General features: G+C 40.4%; 1 protein-coding gene across 23 annotated transcripts in view; it reads right to left on the bottom strand.

The window, feature by feature from the left end:
- Positions 1 to 3266: 3266 nt before the first annotated feature.
- Positions 3267 to 21231, bottom strand: part of LOC122540474 (polyhomeotic-like protein 2) — a 308477-nt gene continuing 290512 nt past the window's right edge. For 18 of the 23 annotated variants that reach the window (XM_087980196.1, XM_087980211.1, XM_087980213.1 and 15 more), the window contains 5 exons: positions 18207 to 18342; positions 15518 to 15635; positions 14922 to 15075; positions 12140 to 12389; positions 3267 to 8841 (listed from right to left, as the gene is read on the bottom strand). In XM_087980196.1, coding sequence (XP_087836322.1) covers positions 8687 to 8841; positions 12140 to 12389; positions 14922 to 15075; positions 15518 to 15635; positions 18207 to 18342 — 813 coding nt within the window. In that variant the 3' untranslated portion in view covers positions 3267 to 8686. Of the gene's footprint in view, positions 8842 to 12139; positions 12390 to 12480; positions 12676 to 14921; positions 15076 to 15517; positions 15636 to 18206; positions 18343 to 21231 lie in introns of those variants that run through there. The other 5 variants (XM_087980207.1, XM_087980208.1, XM_087980210.1 and 2 more) reach the window with 5 other exon arrangements.

Here is a 21231-nt window from a genome sequence, read left to right as displayed (position 1 = left end):
TTGCTACATATTTCATTCTTTCAGCTCAGCACCATGTTTGTATTATTGCCTCTGAGATGGAAAATTGCAGGTTTAAGCCTCACCCCTTTTGCATGTAAGTAGTTGGTGCAGTAACCTAGGAACTGATGCTGGTGCTGTCTTTTGACTGAGATAATAATTGAGATTATTCAGATTTGCTTATTCAGATGGTAATGAAAATTCATTTGAAACTTTCTAAGAAGAGAATATAAAAAATGGTCTAGCCAAAATTCGTTAAAATCTGTGAAAACATTATTAGCTCAGTTATCTTATTGCACTCAGTTGCACAAGTGAGAATGTACACATATTATACAATGTTCAAAAATGTGACAAAGTGTTATCAAACTCCAAAGTAAAACCTCTGTTTCACTTATAATTGATGAGTGCAGTCACTTTTTAAAATTTTTTTTTGAGTTCAGTTTGACTCTGAGCAGTGCATTTATACAAACCTATTTCTGGTGCATTTAAAAATAAAACTGCTTAGTAATATATATAATCAGTAAAATTACATTTATTGAATATATAATTATAGAATATTTTAAAATGCTGTTTAGGGAGAACATTCATTTGTACAAACTCAGTCCAAGGTGATAATTGCAACCTTGGGTTACTTCCTAGAAGAACCAACTGTGGAATGAACTCAAATTTTTAGCAAGGCCCCAGAAAATATCCCTGAAGTAAATGCCAGATAATCTATTTTAGTAATCTTGGTGCAGGGATAAAGATTGACCTGGACATTAGCATTAGTTGACATTCTTTTAAAATACTATTTTGGGATTGTTGGAAGTCCTAAGGATAGAGATAGAATCTTGCAATACTTCAACTGAAAAAATGTCACCTCCAACAGTGTGGCATTTCTTTTGTACTGTATCTAAATGTTGTCATCAAATCATCCGTGTGGGTGTAGGCCATTTTAGCCTGAGAACACACTGACCCCCCAAAAGAGCATCCCACCCAGACCCACCCCTTACCCTTTCCATGGTTAATTCATGTAGCCTGTACATTCCTAGAAACTGGGCACAATTTAGCATAGCCAATCCACCTAACCTGCCATTCTTTCGACTGTGAGAGGAAACCCACGCAGACAGGAGAAGAAAGTGCAAACTCCACATAGACAGTTGTCGGGGAGATGGAATCGAACCCTGGTCTCTGGTGCTGTGAGGCAGCTGTGCTAATCACTGAGTCACCATGCTGCCCTGTCATTGATAGATAATCTGCTCAGTCTCTTAGTCATTTGGGTTTGTCTTATGAATGGACAAACTAACCCCAGGAATAGGGGTGGCACAGTGGCTTGGTGGTTACCACTGCAGCCTCACAGTGCCAGGGATCCAGGTTCAATTCCAGCCTTGGGAGACTAGGTGGAGTTTGTACATTCTCCCTGTGTCTGCGTGGATTTCCTCCAGGTGCTCCAGTTTCCTCCCACAGTCCAAACATGTGCAGTTTAGGGTGGATTGGCCATGGGAAATTGCTCATAGTGTTATGTGCATTAGTCAGAGGGAAATGGTTCTGGGTGGGTTACTCCTCGGAGGGTTAGTGTGGACTTGTTGGGCTGAAGGGCCTGTTTCCACACTGTAGAGAATCTAACCTAATAGGCTACTCACCCCCTTGAGCCTGCTCTGCATTTGGTAATATCATGATTGATGTGATAGCAGCCACAACTCCACATTCCAACTTTCACCATGAACTTATGGAAGCTGATCAGAATGAAGAGAGCTAACATCAGTGAGTAGGGCAGCAGCGAGCTCCCTTCAACCGGTTTCTGCCTGTCAGAGCCAGACTGTGATGTCACTAGAGAAAAGGTAGGTGACTGATTTTAAACTATTTGGCCAATCAGACAGACTATTGCAATTGAATGGATAAGAAATTGACTTTTAAAATATTTGCCATTCAAATTAATTAAATAGAAGAGGTGGGTGGCAGGTGATGTGTTGCAGCTGTAGTATGTGGGAGTGGTGGATGCTGAAACAAGTGTCAGATGTTGAGGAACTTGAACTCAGTGGATAAATTGGAATCAGAGTTGTGGATACTGACAAGTCAAGGAAGTGACAGAGTACATGTTTTTGAGAGAGAGAAATAATTTCAAGGGGATTGACTATCAAATTAAATATGTGGCAAAGGCCAGGAGTGTGTGACTGCATGGGAGGAGGTATGAGGATCTAGAATTTAGCTTGGAGGAGCCTCAGCCATTGCCCACCATGAGGTTCTTGTCCCAGATGTTTTCAAGGGCGCATACTTCAGGCAGGATGAGTGAACTGACCATAGTGTGCGGTCCATTCAGGAATAGTAATAGAGGATAGCATGGTTAGGGGAGTAGATACTGTTTGTGCAGCAAAGACAAGAGCCCTGAAGGCTGTGTTCCTTATATGGAGTCAAGGTACAGGGCATCTCTTTTGGGCTGGAGGGGAACTTGGTGTGATGGGAGTGGGGGGGAAGATAGTGTGCACCAACATTTGTACAATTGGCAAAAGGTTTTGTTGAGGGATTGGAAGCAACCCAGGACTAAACTAAAAAGCAAAACCACCAAGATAATGATGTCCAGATTACTACCTGAGCCACATGCAAATTGGTGTTGGGTAAATAAATTGGATAAAAACAAAGGTGCAGAATACTCAACTCCCCTTCCTGCAATAGAAGATATTGGCTTGCTCAGTGTAGCATAGGGGAAGAACTGTGTACAGATTACAATCATTTAGTTGAGGCACCCCAATCTGCAGTTTATCAATTTAAATGAAACACATGGATTGAACACTACTCCTACGTGAGGTGGCTTCCATTGACTTTTCACTGTACTCTTCACAGAGTTGTCATCTTTATGTCCGTCGAATGGTGTTGTATGATGGTGCAGCTGAGCATACTGTATGAACTGCTGCTCACTGTGAGGATTACTGCCATGATCCTCTGAGGTTTAGGTAACTGCAGGACCTACTCAGTCTGGTGTGGGTGAGGAGAACCACTGCCTGGTTGAACTAGAAAGGTTCAGTTTATTGCATATTAGAAACTAGTTACAGGTTACATTGATCATAGAGGAGGATTATATGTTTCGACATGCTCAGAGGTCAGAGTCCATTCTTGCCCCTATGTCCATCTGGTAGTATCATAGTGGGTGGAGATTATGATCTTCCTCAGTATTAACCCTTTCAAACCTGTAAATAACTTAATTGACCTGGATGATCTCTTAGATTCTACATATTGATTAAAATCAGACAATAAAATTTAGCATAAAAACAAAAAAAAGGATAGAGACAATATTGTTAAAATCAATTTATTATGTATCAACACAAAAAAACCTGTAGTCAAAAGTAACCGATCACTCAATCAGGTCATGTTTCTGCACAAATTGAACAGCTCAGTAATTATTCTCAGTGCATCCATAGGAGCTTGTGTTGTCAGTTTTGGTGTGGAATTTACTGTTTATGTAATGTAACAGTGAGAATGTTATTAAAGACAACAAAACCAGGCCATACCAGGTGCTGAACCTAGCAATACAGGTGGTTACCAGGAAACTGATATCTTGCAGGAATGTAAACATTGCAATTTCAATTCACATTGACATCAGTCACCAGAAAGAGGACCCGCAACTACTCAAACTCAGTCAAAGGTTTGGTGAAATAAGGACAGGTACTGCAAATAGATATTCATTTACGAAACTGTCTATGTTTTTAAAACATGTGCATGCACATTGAAATATAATTCAAAACCTGAGGCAGGCACTCAAAAACAATACAAGAGGTCTCAAGAATGGCTTTAAAACGTAAAAACAATGACAAAACTTGGCATATTTTATAACCAATGCATATTACTACATTTTTAGTTAAAAAAAAAACAAAATTAGGGCAAAATAACTAAGTTCCAGCTCAATTTCTTCAAGTAACTCCATCTGAGTTTTGTAATTTGGCTGAAAAAGTCTTAATGCTATCTGACAAAACAGCAGCTCCTAGTCCTAAATTGTTCATTACTTTGTGTTTTGCTACTTAGGTACATCAATTTATGAAGTCATATGTCAAGGATGGCACTTTAAAGAAATATACAGTTGAAAATACTCAAAAGGCTTCCTTTCGTGCTAATATTCTCAAAATTAGAGATGTTTGAGGAAACGAGTGATATTGTGGTTCTTAGCAGGCAAATTGTACTACCATAATCATGTAAAATCTGTTGGTTGTAAAATATAAAGATTGTAAAATATAAATTTGACAGATTTGAGTATAAATATTGACTCATTTCAAATTAGTAAACTTTTGAATAGCACTAGTCTGAGAATTCTGATCTGTCAGCATGAAATATGAACAAAGTATTTGACAAAAACAGAAATTGCTGGAAAAGCTCAACAGGTCTGGCAGTGTCTGGAGAGAAAGCAGCCTATCAGGGTGGGGGTTGGGGTTGTTTGGAGGTTTAAGACTGCCGCACTGTCAAATTTACACCCTTATTTCCTGAAGGAACTGGTTTGCTGTGATTTGGTTTCATTAACAGTGGGAAGCCCTCTTGGCGTCTCACCTTAGTACCCATCATAGTTTTGTGACGGCTAGGTCGTTCCTTCCAAACCTTATTGAGTTCTTTGATAAGGTGACCAAATAGGTGGATGAAGGTAAAGTGATTAATGTGGTGTATATGGATTTCAGTAAGACATTTGATAAGGTGCCCCACGGTAGGCTAGTGCACAAAATACGGAGTCCTGGGATTCAGGGTTATTTAGTGGTTTGGATCAGAAGTTGGCTAGTTGAAAGAAGACATAGGGTGGCGGTTCATGGGAAATGGTCATCCTGGATTTGGAGATGCCAGTGTTGGATTGGGGTGTACAAAGTTAAAAATCACACAACACCAGGTTATAGTCCAACAGGTTTATTTGGAAGCACTAGCTTTCGAAACGCTGCTTTTCCATCAGGTGATTGTGGAGTATAAGATCGTAGGACATAGAATTTATAGCAAAAGTTTACATTGATATATAATTTCAGTTACTTCACAAAGACCTGGATTGTTTTGCGATTTACGTATGAAAGAACTGAAACCAACATGGTCATTCTAAAAGATGACAGACTTAAACAATCCAGGTCTTTTTCAATATATAACTTCAGTTACATCACACTGTAAACTTTTGCTATAAATTCTGTCTTACAATCTTAATATCTACACCACCTGAAGAAGAAGCAGCGCTCCGAAAGCTAGTGCTTCCAAATAAACCTGGTGTTGAGAGATATTTAACTTGGTCATCCTGGAGTTCAGTTACTAGTGGTGTACTGCAATGATCTGTTTTGGGGCCACTCTGGTTTGTCATTTTTAACAAGTGACCTAGATGAGGGCATAGAAGGATGGGTTAATAAATTTGCAGATGACACTAAGGGTTGGTGGAGTTGTGAATTGTGCTGAACAGGTTGCAGGTTACAGAGGGACGTAGATAAGCTGCAGGGCTGGGCCGAGAGGTGGCAAATGGAGTTTAAATGTGAAAAAGGGTGAGGTGATTCACTTTGCAAAGAGCAACAGGAATAAAGAGTACTGGGCTAATGGTAAGATACTTTGTAGTGTAGATGAATAGAGAGATGTAACTGAAATTGTATATTGGAAGAGCTGGAGTATTGCATACAGTACTGGTCACCGCATTACAGGAAGGATGTGGAAGCTTTGGAAAGGGTGCAGAGGACATTTACTAGGAAGTTGTCTGGTATGGAGGGAAGGTCTTATGAGGAAAGTTGGAGGGGCTGGAAGCTGTTTTTGTTAGAGAGAAGGTGGTTGAGAGGTGACTTAATTGAGACTGCGCTGTAATGTTCTATCACTTCAATGGGTAACTTGCTGATCAAACTTCAGTCAGCCAACACAACCTAGGGAATATGGATCACGGGTCAGAATCGGGGATTCTAGTCAACTCTCCTCCGTTGTTCTCCTGTCTTGTACAGTGGCTGTTGAAACCAGTTGTAGCATTTGACTATTGCTCTCTAACAGAAATCACTGAACTGCACTCTGGTTTAATACAGGCAAGTTCCATAGTGGGCAGTGCACAGCTAAGCCAGAGGTCTGTAAGGTGTAACCATCTCAAAGGACAGTGGAATTTTATTTATTTGAATATAGTTTCAGTGGATTGAGCTAGGAGTTTTTCAAATACCATTTTGTCAAATAAACATTTCAGTACTAATACTTTTTCACAAAAATACAAACACAAAACACACAAAAGTAATTCAAAGCTTTTTAAAAAAAAACTACAAATGACTTATCATTCAAATTCAAGTCCTGAACAAATGAACATTGAAATGTAATCAACACAGTACTTTCTCTAAAGGAGAAAACAAACAGGACAGGGAAATGACCAAATCTGGTAAGCCACATTTTGAACATGTCTTTGGTCATCTGAAGCCTTTCTATTTGTAGTGTACAAAAGATGGTTTCCTCAAGTGGAATACAGTCACTGTAATTCGAAAAGGCATGATTGACTTGTAGACTCTAAAATGCTACATAATTTCATAAGCTCAGAATACTCACAATATTTAGAAGGACATTGCCTACTTTGCCAGACAAGTTACCAGGTCAAAAGGAATTCAAAACACATCATAATCCATTGTTTGCAATACCTATTACATTTTAAGTAAATAACAGTGCAGACTTTCCAAAAGCAAATGTGCCAGTTTTGAGCAAAGTTATCAGGGGAGCTAAAAACTTTCTTCACTCGGACTCCTCGTGAAACTTTATTTTCTTTTAGCTTCTGGCAAAAATAAAATGAAATTCTTATAAAACAGAAAAAAAACGGAGAAATTTTTGTTAGACAGCTAATACTTGACCTTCTGTGACTGGTGTGAAGTAGTTACCAGAAATTAAATCTATATGTTTTAGTTGCTCCGTGTGATCGTAGAATTTTTTTCTTTTAAGGTTAGCCACTTGAAATGAATCACTTATAGCAACTGTGAAGCAAGAGAAAGGAATTCTGGGAGTCTTCTGTGTATGTAAATATTGAAGCAAATCAGATTTTCAGTTTAAGAACTGCCTGCACAACACTAAGTAAGCCAGTGACCAGCTGCACACCCAAAATATATTGTCCCTTTAACAACATTAAAGATCAATGGTTAAAGCTACATTTCTATGTCTTGCTTTGTAAGATCATACTTTATTTTTAATTTAATTGGTCTTTAAGGTCAGCAAATATAGTATTCATCAATAAGAATGGAGATAGTATTGCATCATAGACAGTGTGCTGTCATACAAGACTCCAAACTCTGCAAGTGGCCAAAAGATTGCTTTTATTACAACCCTGAGCTTTGGCCAGCAATGATAATGGTTGAGCTGCACTAATGACCATACCACTTCTACCAAAACTAGTTTATTGAGAACAGTGGGGAGATTTCATCTGGGAGAATGCAGAGAGTGAACAATAGGTGCAAAGCTGCAGGTTCCAAATCAAAGATAGTCAGTGTCTCAATTAGCTTGAATGCTTCTGGGGTTTTAGAGCTTATAGACGTTGGGTGCCAGGGTGGGAGGTGGGGGGAAAACTAGCTATTAGCTTCAGTATTTCTGGGATTTGATTACTGGAGGCGTTGGGAAGGGGGCGGGGAAGAGAGAGAGAGAGAGGGGACAAGCTACTCCCGATATAATGGAAGTGTGTATGTGACCATAAGTCAAGCACAGGATTGTGACTGGTCCCTCCCATTCACTGCGCAGAATCAATCTTCAAGAGCTGTGGCCTGAATTAATTGGCAGGTAGACAAATAGCAAATGGATTGGGTGAGAACACAATTGCCTCTGTCCTTTTCCCATTTTGTAAATTCCCAACTCCTCCTGGGAATGCAGCTCAGACTCTTGTACTAAATCACACAAGAGCCAGCTGCATGTCATCTTAACCCTTCAGTTTAATCCATGCACTAAAATACAATATTTTCAGTTGTAATACTAAATTCTGGCCTGTTCAGATTTCTGAATCACTATTATAAAAGTTCAGGAAAAAAAGTGAAAGAGGGAAAAAGGACCTTGGAAAATGAAATCTATGGCATGTTGGGGAAAGAATATTTACAGGTGAGGGTTTTCAGCTGTAGTTTGTAAAGGAAATACTGCCACACAGACAGAACATTAAATCACTTGTTTCTTTTACGTGATCTAAAAATTCTAGAAACAGGAACATCCACACAAATACTTCATCATCCAGTCTTATACAATTACAATTAGAGTCATTTTACAGCACCATTGTTATTCCAGGCACATTAAAAGATCACAAAATAGATCTTGATTATCAAATCATTCTACAGCAAGTCTAATCTCTAAACATGCAGATTCAAATAGAGACCAACCTCAGGACAGATCTAGTTCCAAAAAAACAATGATTTTCAGGATGTCAGTGAGGTGTCCAATTGCCAACCACTGGCAGGTTCACAACATTCTGTAAAAGAATCATTATCTAAACACTCAATGCATTGAATCACATTGGGGAGAAGACTCCTTGCGCCAATACTGCTGCATTTATTTTTGCTTATGGAATAGCACTTCCTTTTCCATATTCAGGAAAAATGGTACCCGGAATGCAAGCTTCTCATGAAGCCAATAATTGTTTTGTGTTGCACTCATTGCAGTTGGAGTTTATTGTACAACACTTCCGTTTTCTTTCCAAACAGAACTATCATCACAGTGACCAGAAACCTCGGCTTATAGAATAGCCATTCCTCTAGTTGTCCAACATTCCTCTATTTCCCATAGCTTTTGGTTAAGAATCTTTCAGCATGTTGATTCGGGCATAAATTTTCAAAGCTGGCCCTAACTTGATGTTCATGGCAGTCATCAGATGATCTTCTTTGAGCAGCAAAAGGGCCTGGCCATCAATTTCCTGTGCCCGGAATTCATCAGCAATCTCCTGGCAACCTGAGGAGAAACAGACAACAAGAACTTGACAGTCCTGGAATTTACACGCTCAATGAAATGCTGTTATCCCTTCTGTAAGTGTCAGGATAAATTAAAATCAGAAATTGCTGGAGAAGCTCAACCAGTCTGACAGCATCTTTGGACAGAAAAACAAATATTTCAAGTGCAATGACTTTCTCTGATAGATGTTGCCAGAATCACTGAGTTTCTCCAACACTTAATGCTTTTGTTTCACATCTCCAGCATCCGCAGTTTTTGTTTTAGTATCTATCAGGATAAAATCCAATGCATGTCATGTTTCTGAGTGCTCTGAGCAACTCTTCCTTTCCAATTCAATATTCTTAGATGTGCAGTGTGATGTGCAAAGTTTTGGAACAGTTTCCTGCTGGTTATGATCCATGTATAATAAAACCATAAAGGGTCTCATCTTCCACTTGGTGAATCATAGAATCCCTACAGTGTGGAAACAGGCCATCTGGCCCAAAACGTCACACCGACCTGCCAACGAATAACCCATCCAGACCCATTCCTCTATCCTACATTTACCCCGACTACATTTACACCTAACCTACACAGCCCTGAACACTACGGGCAATTTAGCATGGCCAATTCACCTAACCTGCACATCTTTGGACTGTGGGAGGAAACCAGAGCACCTGGAGGAAACCCACGCAGACATGGGGAGAATGTGCAAACTCCACACAGACAGTCACCCACGAATTGTACCTGGATCCCTGGCACTGTGAGACAGCAGTGCTAACTACTGAGCCACCGTGCCTGATGAAGGAGCAGCACTCAAAGCTGGTACTTACAAATAAATCTGTTGGACCTGGTGTTGTGAGATTTTTAAACTCTGTCCAAACCACTGTTAAGAGAAGTGAAATTGAAGGATAGGATAGAAAGCTGCCATGCTATGAAATGTGAAAAGTACTGCAGAAGTACAAAATATTTTTAAAAAAAGGTTCTTGGAATGTAACACAAGGAAACAAACATTATGCCAGAGTTTTATAAAGCTCTGATCTAACTCCATCTGGAGTAACTGGCTTTAGTTCTGGGCACCACACTTTATTCTTGCATGGGAATGTAGGCATCACTGGCAAGGCTAGCATCTGATGTTCTTGAACAGAGTGTCTTGCTAAGGCTAGTTCAGAGGACAGTTAAGAGCCAATCACATCACTGTAAGTCTCGAGTCATCTGTTGGCCAGACTGGGGAACACATTTCCTCCACTAAAGGATATTAGTGATTCTGTTCGCCGAGCTGGGAATTTGTGTTGCAGATGTTTCGTCCCCTGTCCCTTGCATGGGACTGCAAAGCCAATGTAGTGTACAAAATCCCATGCAAGGACTGCACAAAACACTACATAGGACAAACAGGAAGACAGCTAACGATCCGCATCCATGAACACTAACTAGCCACGAAACGACACGACCAGCTATCCTTAGTAGCCACACACGCAGATAACCAGCAACATGAATTCGACTGGGACAACACTACTATTATAGGACAAGCCAAACAGAGAACAGCCAGGGAATTCCTAGAGGCATGGCACTCATCCACAGATTCAGTCAATAAGCACATCGACCTGGACCCAATATACCGACCACTGCAGCGGACAGCTGGAACTGACAACCGGAAGCGGCAGATTCAAACCACTACAAATGCTGGAGGAAAGATCACAGAAGCGCTTCACAGGAGGCTCCCAAGCACTGAGGATGTCACCTAGACAGGGGACGAAACGTCTGCAACACAAATTCCCAGCTCGGCGAACAGAACCACAACAATGAGCACCTGAGCTACAAATCTTCTCACAAACTTTGGATATTAGTGAACTTGATGGGTTTTTTTTTTTAAGATGTGATCACCAATATTAAAAACTTATATTCCAGAATTATTAACTAAATTTCAATTCACTAACTACCAAGATGGGATGTGAACCCATTTGGATCTCTGGATTACTAGTCTGGTGGCATTACCACTAAAGTGCATCACTCATTGACAGAATAGGCTTTAACAACTGATAACTGTTTCATGGTTACCGTTACTGAGACTAGCTTTACATTTCAGATTTATTAATGGAATTCTAATTCCATTAGTTGCTCTGGTAGGATTTGAACCCATGTCCACAAAGCATTAGCTGGGGGGGTCTCTGGATTACTAGTGACATTGCCATTATACCAAAGTCTGTCCTCAAGAAGGAGATACTGACCTCAGGAGGGGATGCAGAACAGATTCTCCTAAATAAAAGGGAAGATTTTGAGGAAAGGTTCCACAGACTGCAATTACATTCCTGTTACTGAGGACTACAGGAATGATCCAATTGTAATGTTTTAAGACAGAACCTTAAAGTAGGTCATTTAGGGATGATGTCCAAAAAGCATTTCCTCCCCTATAAAACTGTTGGGGTTAGGTCAACTGAAAAGTTCAAAACTACAAGATTTTTCTTAAGATCAACCATAATTGAACTGAATGGCAGCCTAAACTTATAACGCAGAATGGCTTCCTTCTGTTGCTATATTTGGGAATGTTTTAGAATATCCAATAAATATGAAAGGACATATGATGAATAGGACAGACAGAATGTGAGGTGCTGTAATTAGTCTGACAGCTAGAGAGAGAGGAATACAGTGGAACCTTGATTATCCGGCATTCGATTATCCGAATTTCGGATTATCCGGACAAGCACGCAAGGTCCTGATGCTTGGCTAAACTGTTATCTGAACATTCATTATTCAAATGTTGAGGTTCCTCTGTATTTATCTCTCTCCTCACAGCTAAAGTGCTTGGATGTGAACTCTGATTAGTTGGTCTTCAGTGCTCATCAGCAGCTATTATCCAGGCACAATCTGAAGAAAAGCCAATCAATCAATCAATTGCGAGAGAGAGGGGCTGGTACTCCTGAAATTTGTACATCTTTGGAAGTCAGTACTCTTAATAGAGGGGGATTTAAAACTGACATTAAGGGCACTGCATACTGATCATTTCAAAATTCCACACCATTCAGTATAGAAACACAAATGAGACCATGTCATAACCTCCACACTTTCAGTTTGTTGCATTGATACAGTGTATAGAAGCCATGTGCACACTGTTGGAGTTACAGCTATGGGAACAAAAGGCTTTCATACTAAACATCGAGAGACCCTAACAAAAAGGGCAGATAGAGAAAACCAAATTTGCACATAAACAACAAAGAATATATTACAAGTACAAGTTTCAGGAGCAGGTTTACATAAAATCAACATCTTAAACTGACCCCCACCAAGTAAAATCTAAATACATTTGATGAAACTAAAATACCTGGCAGTGAACGGATGAACTCACACACGTCCTCCACATTCCACTTGGTGGGGTCATTGGGCAAAAAGTGATGACCGATTCCCATTGGTTCTCGCACTCTCATATCGTGAATATCCAACTCTCGATCATTCTGGCGCCTCCGAGATGTTGAGGAGCTGGCAGAGATGGGTGACAGTGGTTCCTCATAGCTGGAGTTATCTGATCCTCTGCTGGAGTCCTCCTGATTTAACCCTACGTTGGCTGGTGGCTGCTGGGAAATGAAGTAAACATCATGGCAGTGGCAGAAGAACAGCCCAAAGTTCAAAATTGTAAGTCATGGGATCAAAACTCAAACTTCCTACCTAGCAACTTTGTGGGTGGATCTGCACAACAAAGACTGCAGCGATTCAAGGCAGCTTAGGAACAAAAGATAAATGCTGGCCCAGTGATGACAACATCCATAATAAATTAAAAACAGTGGGTTCTTTTAAAGGTGGAGTTAGCTGTTTCAAAAGCATGGTCTGTCAATAAAGATCCTCTATGTTTGTTGCAAATGCCTGTTCATGAAAAATAACAACCATTCATCCTCAGGAATCAAAGTACACAATTCTTTGAATAAGGATGGAAGAATAAAAACAGGAAATACTTGCGTGAACTCAGTCAAGCCGCACAGGTTCAGGCAGTATGTGGGAGATAATGCTAAATTCAAACCCCATCTGTAGTGATACGGTGTTAAACTCAGAAATAGAAGGGACGTTTCTGTGGATCCTGCACATCAGACTGACTCGAGTGCCTTGAAGAGGAAATATATCACTTTGCTTCCTTTAACCCTCACCTTGAAAGCAAGTACTTATGGCAGAATACAGTTCTACAAGATCCTCATTTACCTGGCTTTTTATCTGTTTTTGTGTGCGTGCCACATCTGTGTGTGCATGCACATTTCATTATCAAGACTACCCAATACAGACATACATACTTTCTGTGCAGAGTCACTCGGATAACATTCAAAATGGAAATCCCCTTGTGGCTCAGGGAATACAGAGACCACTTGCATTGCAAACCATGCAAGTAAACAGTGATCCTCCAGGTTTCACAACAAGCTTAAAGCACAGTACAGTCATCATATTAGTCCAATGTGCTGCTCAGCATATAAAACACCCAAAACTCTCATTTCCTACCAATGCCAAGTTGGCATCTGTTTGATAGCCCTCATGCAATGCACCGTGAGTCATCTTACTGCAGTAAAGGTGTTTTCGGTATGCATTTTCTTTGGTTGCAAACCACAGATTGTAAAAATAATTGCTCAAGTTGAGCAGAGAGGGGGTTTTCACTGGGGAGTTGAGCAGCTTCAGAGGCAGCTTGGGAGCACAATTGTGCACAAACTCATTGAAAGAATACTGGCCTTAGGGGAGATTAATTTAATCGGCACTTACGCCTTTTACTGGAATGATATTCCTGCTGATGGGTCTTTGATTCTTCACCAGTTGTATTCTTCGTTTGTTTAAACAGAGTTATTCTTCTTTCCTCTCTATCCTTGGACTAGAAATGTTGATCAGCTGCATGTATTGTGTCCATCTCTAGGGCTTTTCTCATTCATGTTGCTATTCAGAGTGAACTGGCCAGCTGGAAAACTCAGCATCTGAACACAATCAGCCACCGTGGAGAGAGCTATTCAAATGCCAATTGGGTACAGCTTCACTTTAATTATTCCTGGGCTCTGTCCAGTTGATGACTAATTGAAATTTTTGCTAAAATGATTTTAACACTGTCGTGACCAAAGCAGAGTTCACAATCTGGGTCCACGGCTTCTCAACTAGATTTCTGCATTGAGCAATCAAATAGACTTTTATCCTTGGAGCATCTCTAACTGTCTGAAACACAATGCAAAAGTCTGAATTTGGGGAAAAATGCATAATCATAGATAAAAAATGGTTGCTATATTTTTTGAGATATAAACTTTATTAATAACCTTCATGTCGCCATGATCCTATTGAATGGCAGTGTAGGCTCAAGGTTTCTAAACAGCCTGCTCATGGATCTATTTCTTATAGTCAGACAGTCTTAAATTACAAACTTAGCTAAAATTCTGCTTGTTCATGTTCCTTGCTGGCCATTCTTGTCTTTACTGACTTTCAACTGTTCTCAGTTTCCCAAATGCTCCATTTAAAATTCTCATTGTTGCACTTCTTAGACCTCTCCCTCCTTACAACATTACAATTCCCTTCCACAATTAAACCAGCCTCTGACTCTGAATGTTCCATCCAACATTCCCTCCCCTTAGTTCACCACCAGTGGCTGTGCTTTCAGCATCCTTGACATCATAGATCTTCCTACCCAAGAACCTCCACCTCTCCACTTCCCTCTCCTCTTTTAAGAACTTTCGTAGAATCCAAGCTTTGAACACCTCTGCTAATATCCACTTTTCTTTGAAGGTCTGTATTCAATTTTTCTCTTTAAACATTTAACGCCATACTTTGGGACATTCCTTTGCATTAAAAAGCATTACATAAATAATGCAGAGATTTTGTTTACCCTCCATGGCCATGGGGTGTTGAGATGATTTGCAGCATCTCTCCCAAACTGAGATTAGTTACTAAAGATTATGGTGCAAGAGCATAAGTTGGCCATTCAGCCCATTGTATCTGTTTCACCATTCAATCACAGGCTGAAGACTGAACCTGGTCAATATTGTTGCTTCACACATGGCAACACATCCGGCCAAGGTCAGATTACCTTCAAAGAAAAGCCAAGTCTAACTAATAATGCAAAACCCCCGAATGCACTTTGAACGATGTGACTTTACCTTCGGCTGTTTCTTGTGTTGCTCTTTGTTGGCATTGTGCAAGCTGTTCTTCCTTGGCCCCCTTCGCCCTAATTTGCTGGCTTCCTTCTTCTGCAAGTATTTGCTTTTATCTGGTTTGAAGAGACCCACTCGCTTACTGCAGCCAACATTGTACCTATGAACCAAATGGATAACATTCAATGTTGTCACCTAAAACATCAGGATTTGTCCAAAATTTCTCCCTGATCCTTTACTGGAATGAATCCCCTGTGGCTAAGCTTACAACTTGGGCCTGATGTAAGAATATACATTATGACCCAGCCTCAATAGCTCTCTGGAATAAACATTTCCCCAGATTCACCACCCCACAAGAGAAGAAAGTCCTCCTCATCTTAGTTTTAGATGGCAAGTATACAAAGTTGAATGACTGACTCAGATTGGCCAGAAATTTACCAAACAAACCAAAGGAAGAAATTCCTGGGGAAGTTTAATGAGAGATTATGGAGTCTCAAATTTAAAATTAAGGTTTAGTACAGATGCTGCTGCAATCCTCAAAAGGCAAATCTCAATCGCCAACACACAGTTTTGATTATTTTGTGCTTTTGCTGACAGGTTACCTCTTTGCACAGGCCATGGAGCAAAATCTTTTCGATCCCTTAAACTTATGAGCATAATCAAGCCTTCCACAAAATTCACATTTCAGTTTGAGAGCATCCTCTTCCTTTTCTTTTGAGTCTGAACAGAAGGTAGAGAATGGTTATTGAAAAAGATGCAAAATAAAACACCCCTTCACAACACCAAGTTATCTAAATATTAACTTAGAATATCATGGACTATACATGTATGTGTACTTCTCAGACCTTTTGGAAACAATACAGCAAAGAACACAAAACTATTCATCTGGAGTCACTGAGTCCACAGCACTTTCCAAAAGAAGGTACATGACACAGTTTGTAGGCATAATAAAGCTCCTGAGTTTGAACTCAAAAGGTCAGATGTCAAAGAGACAGGAGGAAACTTTTCCCCCTCTCCCTGAAATCCCTCTCAAAGTAGAAAATAGAGTAGAAAATCCAACAGAAGATCACATCACCACAAGTCTCCAAGGAGAATTTGAAATCTGCATCCTGTCTCCAGAAAAAGTAACTTCAGCCAGCCATAACCTAACCAGGATAACACCCCAGTGCCAACAGCTTGTGTGCAAAGTGACTTTGTTCTCAATGTTGATCTATAGCCAATCTGTGAATAATTCTGTTTTAATTTATGTTTAAGACATAACAGATCTTTTACATTTTCTCTCCAGACTTGGAGGGTGTGTGTTACTTTCCAAAAAGGATAGTTGAAATATTTTTACAATTTAAATCTTTAATTCTTTATTTGTTACTTAAGGAATCTGGCTGAATTTTTTTAATATAATGAACTATATACAGTCTGACATAATTAGCAATATCTGCCATATTTTTAATGTAAACTTTGTTGTGACTAAGGGAGAGTGGAAAAAGGGAAATGAATCCGTTCTCCCTCCCAACTGGATCGTCAAATAATCCAGTGCAGGGCAATACTCTATTCAGGGAATATTCTGCATTCTGTTGCCAAACTACAATCTAATGGGTTTTTTTGAAACTAAAAGCTCTAGTATGTGAGGAATGTGGATTAAGGGTAACCTTCATTCTGCAGTTGGGTAAATCCATTAACCTGCAAGTTCCTCTCCAAGCCACTCACTATCCTGACTTGGAAACATAAAGCCATTCTGTTAGGGTCACTGAGTCAAAATACCCAAGCCTCCCTCCTGAACTCCATGGTCTGTCGTTCCAACTCGTACATCTACAGTAATGATGTAGGAGTTGGAACTACAGACTGTGGAGTTCAGCTCAATTTTGACATGGCGTGGATGACGGGAAGTGAAGTTTAGTTTGAGAAAAGCCTAATTTAAAGGTAGACAATCTGTGTTCTCCACTAATGATGTTGCTTGAAGTGGTTTAGAAAGAGTCAAAGATTTAAGGTGGTTGACAAAAACAGCGATGGCAACAATGGGAGAAACTCTTTCCAACAGCGAGTGGTCAGGAATGTGCAGCCTGACAGAGGGTGCTGGAGGAATGTTCAAATTAAGGCTTTCAAGAGGGAATTATCTGTAAAGAGAGAACGGGCAGGGTTTTGGGGAAAAAGGAGTGCGGCTCAGTGAACTGTTCATTTGGAGAGCCAGCACAGACATGTTGGGCCAAATGGCCTTCTCCTATACTGTAACAATGCTGTAATTTTGTGAAAGGATTCATTGCTATAATTGTCTTTGCAGTCACCAACAAGTCTGCCCACACAGGAAGTCCCTCGGATGGTACTAATGTTTCCACCTGGAAAACTACTCCTGGGCAGGGAAACCTGGATATATACACACACGTGAAACACATGGGTGTAAGGACAGGTATCTCTGGCATGAGGGAATCTGTCTCGCCTTCGGTTTTATCCTCTTCCTCCAAGTCCCAAACACTCAGAAGGAGCAGAAAGAAAGTGAGCATTGCAGATGCTGAAGAGTCAGTGTCGAAAAGTATGGTGCTGGAAAAGCACAGTGATTCAGGAAGCATCCAAGGAACAGGTGAATCTACTCCTGATGAAGGGCTTATGCTCAAAACGTTGACTCTCCTGCTCCTTGGATGCTGCCTGACCAGCTGTGTTTTTCCAGCACCACACTTTTCATCTCGAGGAGGACCTGTAACTCCAATCCGTGTGTGAAGAATTTCAATTGCAACAATGAATGTGCTGACTTCCTGACAAAGCCAAGATGGCTGTGCAAGCAGAATGCATGTTCCCGGTGAGAAATGTGCTGAGTACCAGTGTAATCAGGGCACTAATCAGAAGGGAACTGATGAAAGGGGTTCCCATCCCTGGCATATCTCAATGTGCCAGTTCTTATTGTTCTGAAAAAATCTCAAAAAGTTTCAGTATAACAATGATCTTAGTAGCAATAATTACATTTTTAAAACCCAGCAAGAATTATCTTGATTGACATAGCAACTGCTACAGTGCAACAAAATTGTAACTGAGTAGTATTAATGTTCATTGTACTAGTTAGTGAGAGATTGTGACAAGGTTTTTCTGGAGGGTACACATGTTGCAGAGCTGCAAAATAAAAGCAGGCAGTCTCCAAGTCTTAGACATTAGAGGAATCAAAGAGAAATGACAAATAAAATGCATGCAAGAACACTCTACCTAACGGTGACCAAACAAATCAAGTTCAGTTCTAGGGTCTAGTTCATTGAGCAGTCCTGCTACACATCAGGAAATACGAAGGAGATAGCTCACAGAAAGACAAACCTTGCTGGCTGAGGTCATCCATCTCAGAATCGGTGTTATTCAGCTGGGTTAGTTTCTCTGGCGGCTGCACGGATGCTTGTTGCTGCTGTTGCTTTTGTTTTGCCAGGTTTTCAATCAGTAATGAAGAACGGCCAACCTGAAAAACAGGAAAACCAGAACAATCCTATGCATGTTCTGTGGGTTGGTGCTCCCAGTGCCAAACATCATTCTCTTCCCAAAAAGAAAAGGAGTCACGCGGACGTTTCTCTCAGTTGCTGCTATTGCATCTCAAAGCAAGTACCAGGAGGCTTGTTTAAAGGATGGTTAAAACTATACTTCCCTCACAACTCTCTTTCCTGACATACAACTGAGATTAAGAACTCCACATGTCAGGAGGTTACAGGTCACCGCCGAAAACCCACAGCCAAGTAGTATGTCAAAACCTCATTTGAGGCCATTTCTTAAATGGCAATTGTGATCAATATTATAATTAAATGGAAGCAACACCCAACAACAATTCCATTGGAGTTGATCTAAACAATAGATTAGAAGACTAGGTGTCTGCTGGAACACTATCTATAACACTCCAATAACTAGTTTCTTCAACTGGAGCCACACTACCACAGGCATCTGATGAAAAACAGATTATAAAGTTTCCAAAGTAATATTCTAAAGTGGTATTGGGTGATCATTAGTTAATGAATAACCTTACAATGAGTGACTGTGTCATGGAATCCGTTTATATTCCCTCCCCAGTCAGAGTGATTCATACTTGGATACAATTCAAGGAGTGACAGTAGTTTGATGCTTTTCTTAAAAGGATTGCTCTTTCCGAGATCCCTCAGTCATTAATAAATATTAGCAGATTACACAATAGGATGTATCATAATTGAGTGGAGGGCGTGGGGTTGGAAAAGCACAGCAGGTCAGGCAGCATCCAAGGAGCAGGAGAATCAACATTTCAGGTATTAGCCTTTCATCAGGAAACACAATTGAGGCCAATATCCCCACACTTCCACAGGTATGTGTGTGCGTATGGGCTATTATTTAGATTAGATTCCCTACAGTATGGCCCTTTGGCCCAACAAGTACACAATGACCCTCCGAAGAGTAATCCAGGCCTCTACATTTACCCCTGACTAATGCACCTAACACTATGGCAATTTAGATCAAAATTGATTAGATTAGGTTCCCTACAGTATAGAAATAGGTCTTTCGACCCAACAAGTCCACATCAACCTTCCGAAGGGTAACCCACCCAGACCCATTCCCTATATTTACCCCTGACTAATGCACCTAACACTATGGGCAATTTAGCAATGACCAATTCACCTGACCTGCACATCTTTGGATTGTGGGAGGAAACCGGAGCACCCAGAGGAAACCCTCGCAGACACGGGGAGAATGTGCAAACTCCACACAGACAGTCACCCAAGGCTGGAATCAAACTCGGGTCCCTGGCGCTGTGAGGCAGCAGTGCTAACCACTGAGTCACTGTGCCGCCTGTATAATTTAGAATGGCTAATTCACCTGACTAGCACATCTTTGGACCATGGGAGGAAACCAGAGCACCCAGAGGAAACCCACACAGACACTGAGACAGTGAGGTAGTTACCAATGTTAATATTCTTCCATCTCAAGCCCAGGGGTGCTGAGGCTAACTGAGATTAGCTGACTCAATCATACATTGCAGAAGGGGCCCATTGTGTCTGCATTGACAATAAACAACTCTAAATCTATCCTACTCTCCTTTCCAGCACTTGGCCCATAACCTTGAATGTTATGACATTTCAAGTGCTCATCTAAGTACTTTTTACTTGTTACTGACGAGTGTTCTAAATGTGGAGCCTTTTTACATTGTAGGCGTCAGTGAATCAAACCCTTACTAAATGGTCATTCAGAATGACCAGTAGAATTGCAGGGGGGGGCGGGGGGGGGTGGAAAAGCACAAAACTTCACATCCAACCTCCCTCTTCTCACATGAAGGATTGCTAGCTCATTTGAATGGTGAGAATGATTGGAGGGTCTTAAATTAGATTAACTTCATAGGTCAGCTTTCTCAACTGAAATTAAACTCTTGTTCTTGTAGGTAACATCTCAACATCAGAAGATGCAATTCTGTAGAAAGTTGCAAGGTGTCAACTCCAGATGGAATTGAGGAAGTGCTACACTGATGGAATAAACCGAGGCCTCTCTGTTTCTTCAGGTGGTTTATAAAAGAATACACATTACTATTTGAAAAGGAGGGGCAAGGAGGGAAACAGGTCATTGCTTTTTTAACCTCTAGTAGAGACCAAGCGGGAAATCTGAACGTGAAAAATAAGTTCTTTATTTTCTTTTCTTCCCAATTGTTTAAGCCAAATCTGCAGCAGTATTGTTTGTTGCTCAATTTGCAGTTAGAACTGACACTGAGGAAATGTAGGCTCAGTATCTGCTTATTTTTAAATAACCACAACTAACAAAACAATAGAAATATTCCGACCCAACTTCTATTTTACGATATGAAGGGCTGCGGGCTCATTTGAATGGGAAAATGATGGAGGGTCATGCATTACACTCAAAGGAAAGGAAATGGTTTTGGTCTTTATGTGACTCCAGCCCCAAACCAATCTTCTTGTGCTTTCACCACCCTCTGAAACAGCCAATAAGTCACACAGTTATACCACACCTCAGCTAATCAAGGACTAACAAGAATTGCTGGCCTTATCAGTGATACCCACATCTCAGAATGAGAGAAAAAAACGCATAAGTAACATGATGATACAAAAGGAAAACAATTAATATCATGACATTTTAGAAGAATAAAGGAATCAAATGAACAACTGAGCCAGGCTGGACAGTGAGGTAGTTACCAATGTTACTCATTATTAAATGATAACAAAGAATTTTCCACTGCAAAGGGACCAGTTAGTCAATACCTTACCTTGGTCACTGGGGAAATCTGTAGTTGTACCAGAATGGATACAGGCAAAAAGAAAATGGGCTTTTAAACATTAGAAATAACAAATGGAGGTTAGAAAGATGGTTTAGATGAACCCAAACTAGA

This window comes from Chiloscyllium plagiosum, unplaced genomic scaffold (genome assembly GCF_037043375.1).
Source record: "Chiloscyllium plagiosum isolate Xiang-an unplaced genomic scaffold, Cpla_swu_hap1 HiC_scaffold_37, whole genome shotgun sequence".
Taxonomy (NCBI): Eukaryota; Metazoa; Chordata; class Chondrichthyes; order Orectolobiformes; family Hemiscylliidae; genus Chiloscyllium; species Chiloscyllium plagiosum.
The sequence above is the reverse complement of the archived record's forward strand: the minus strand, read 5'-3'. Positions and strand labels throughout refer to the sequence as shown.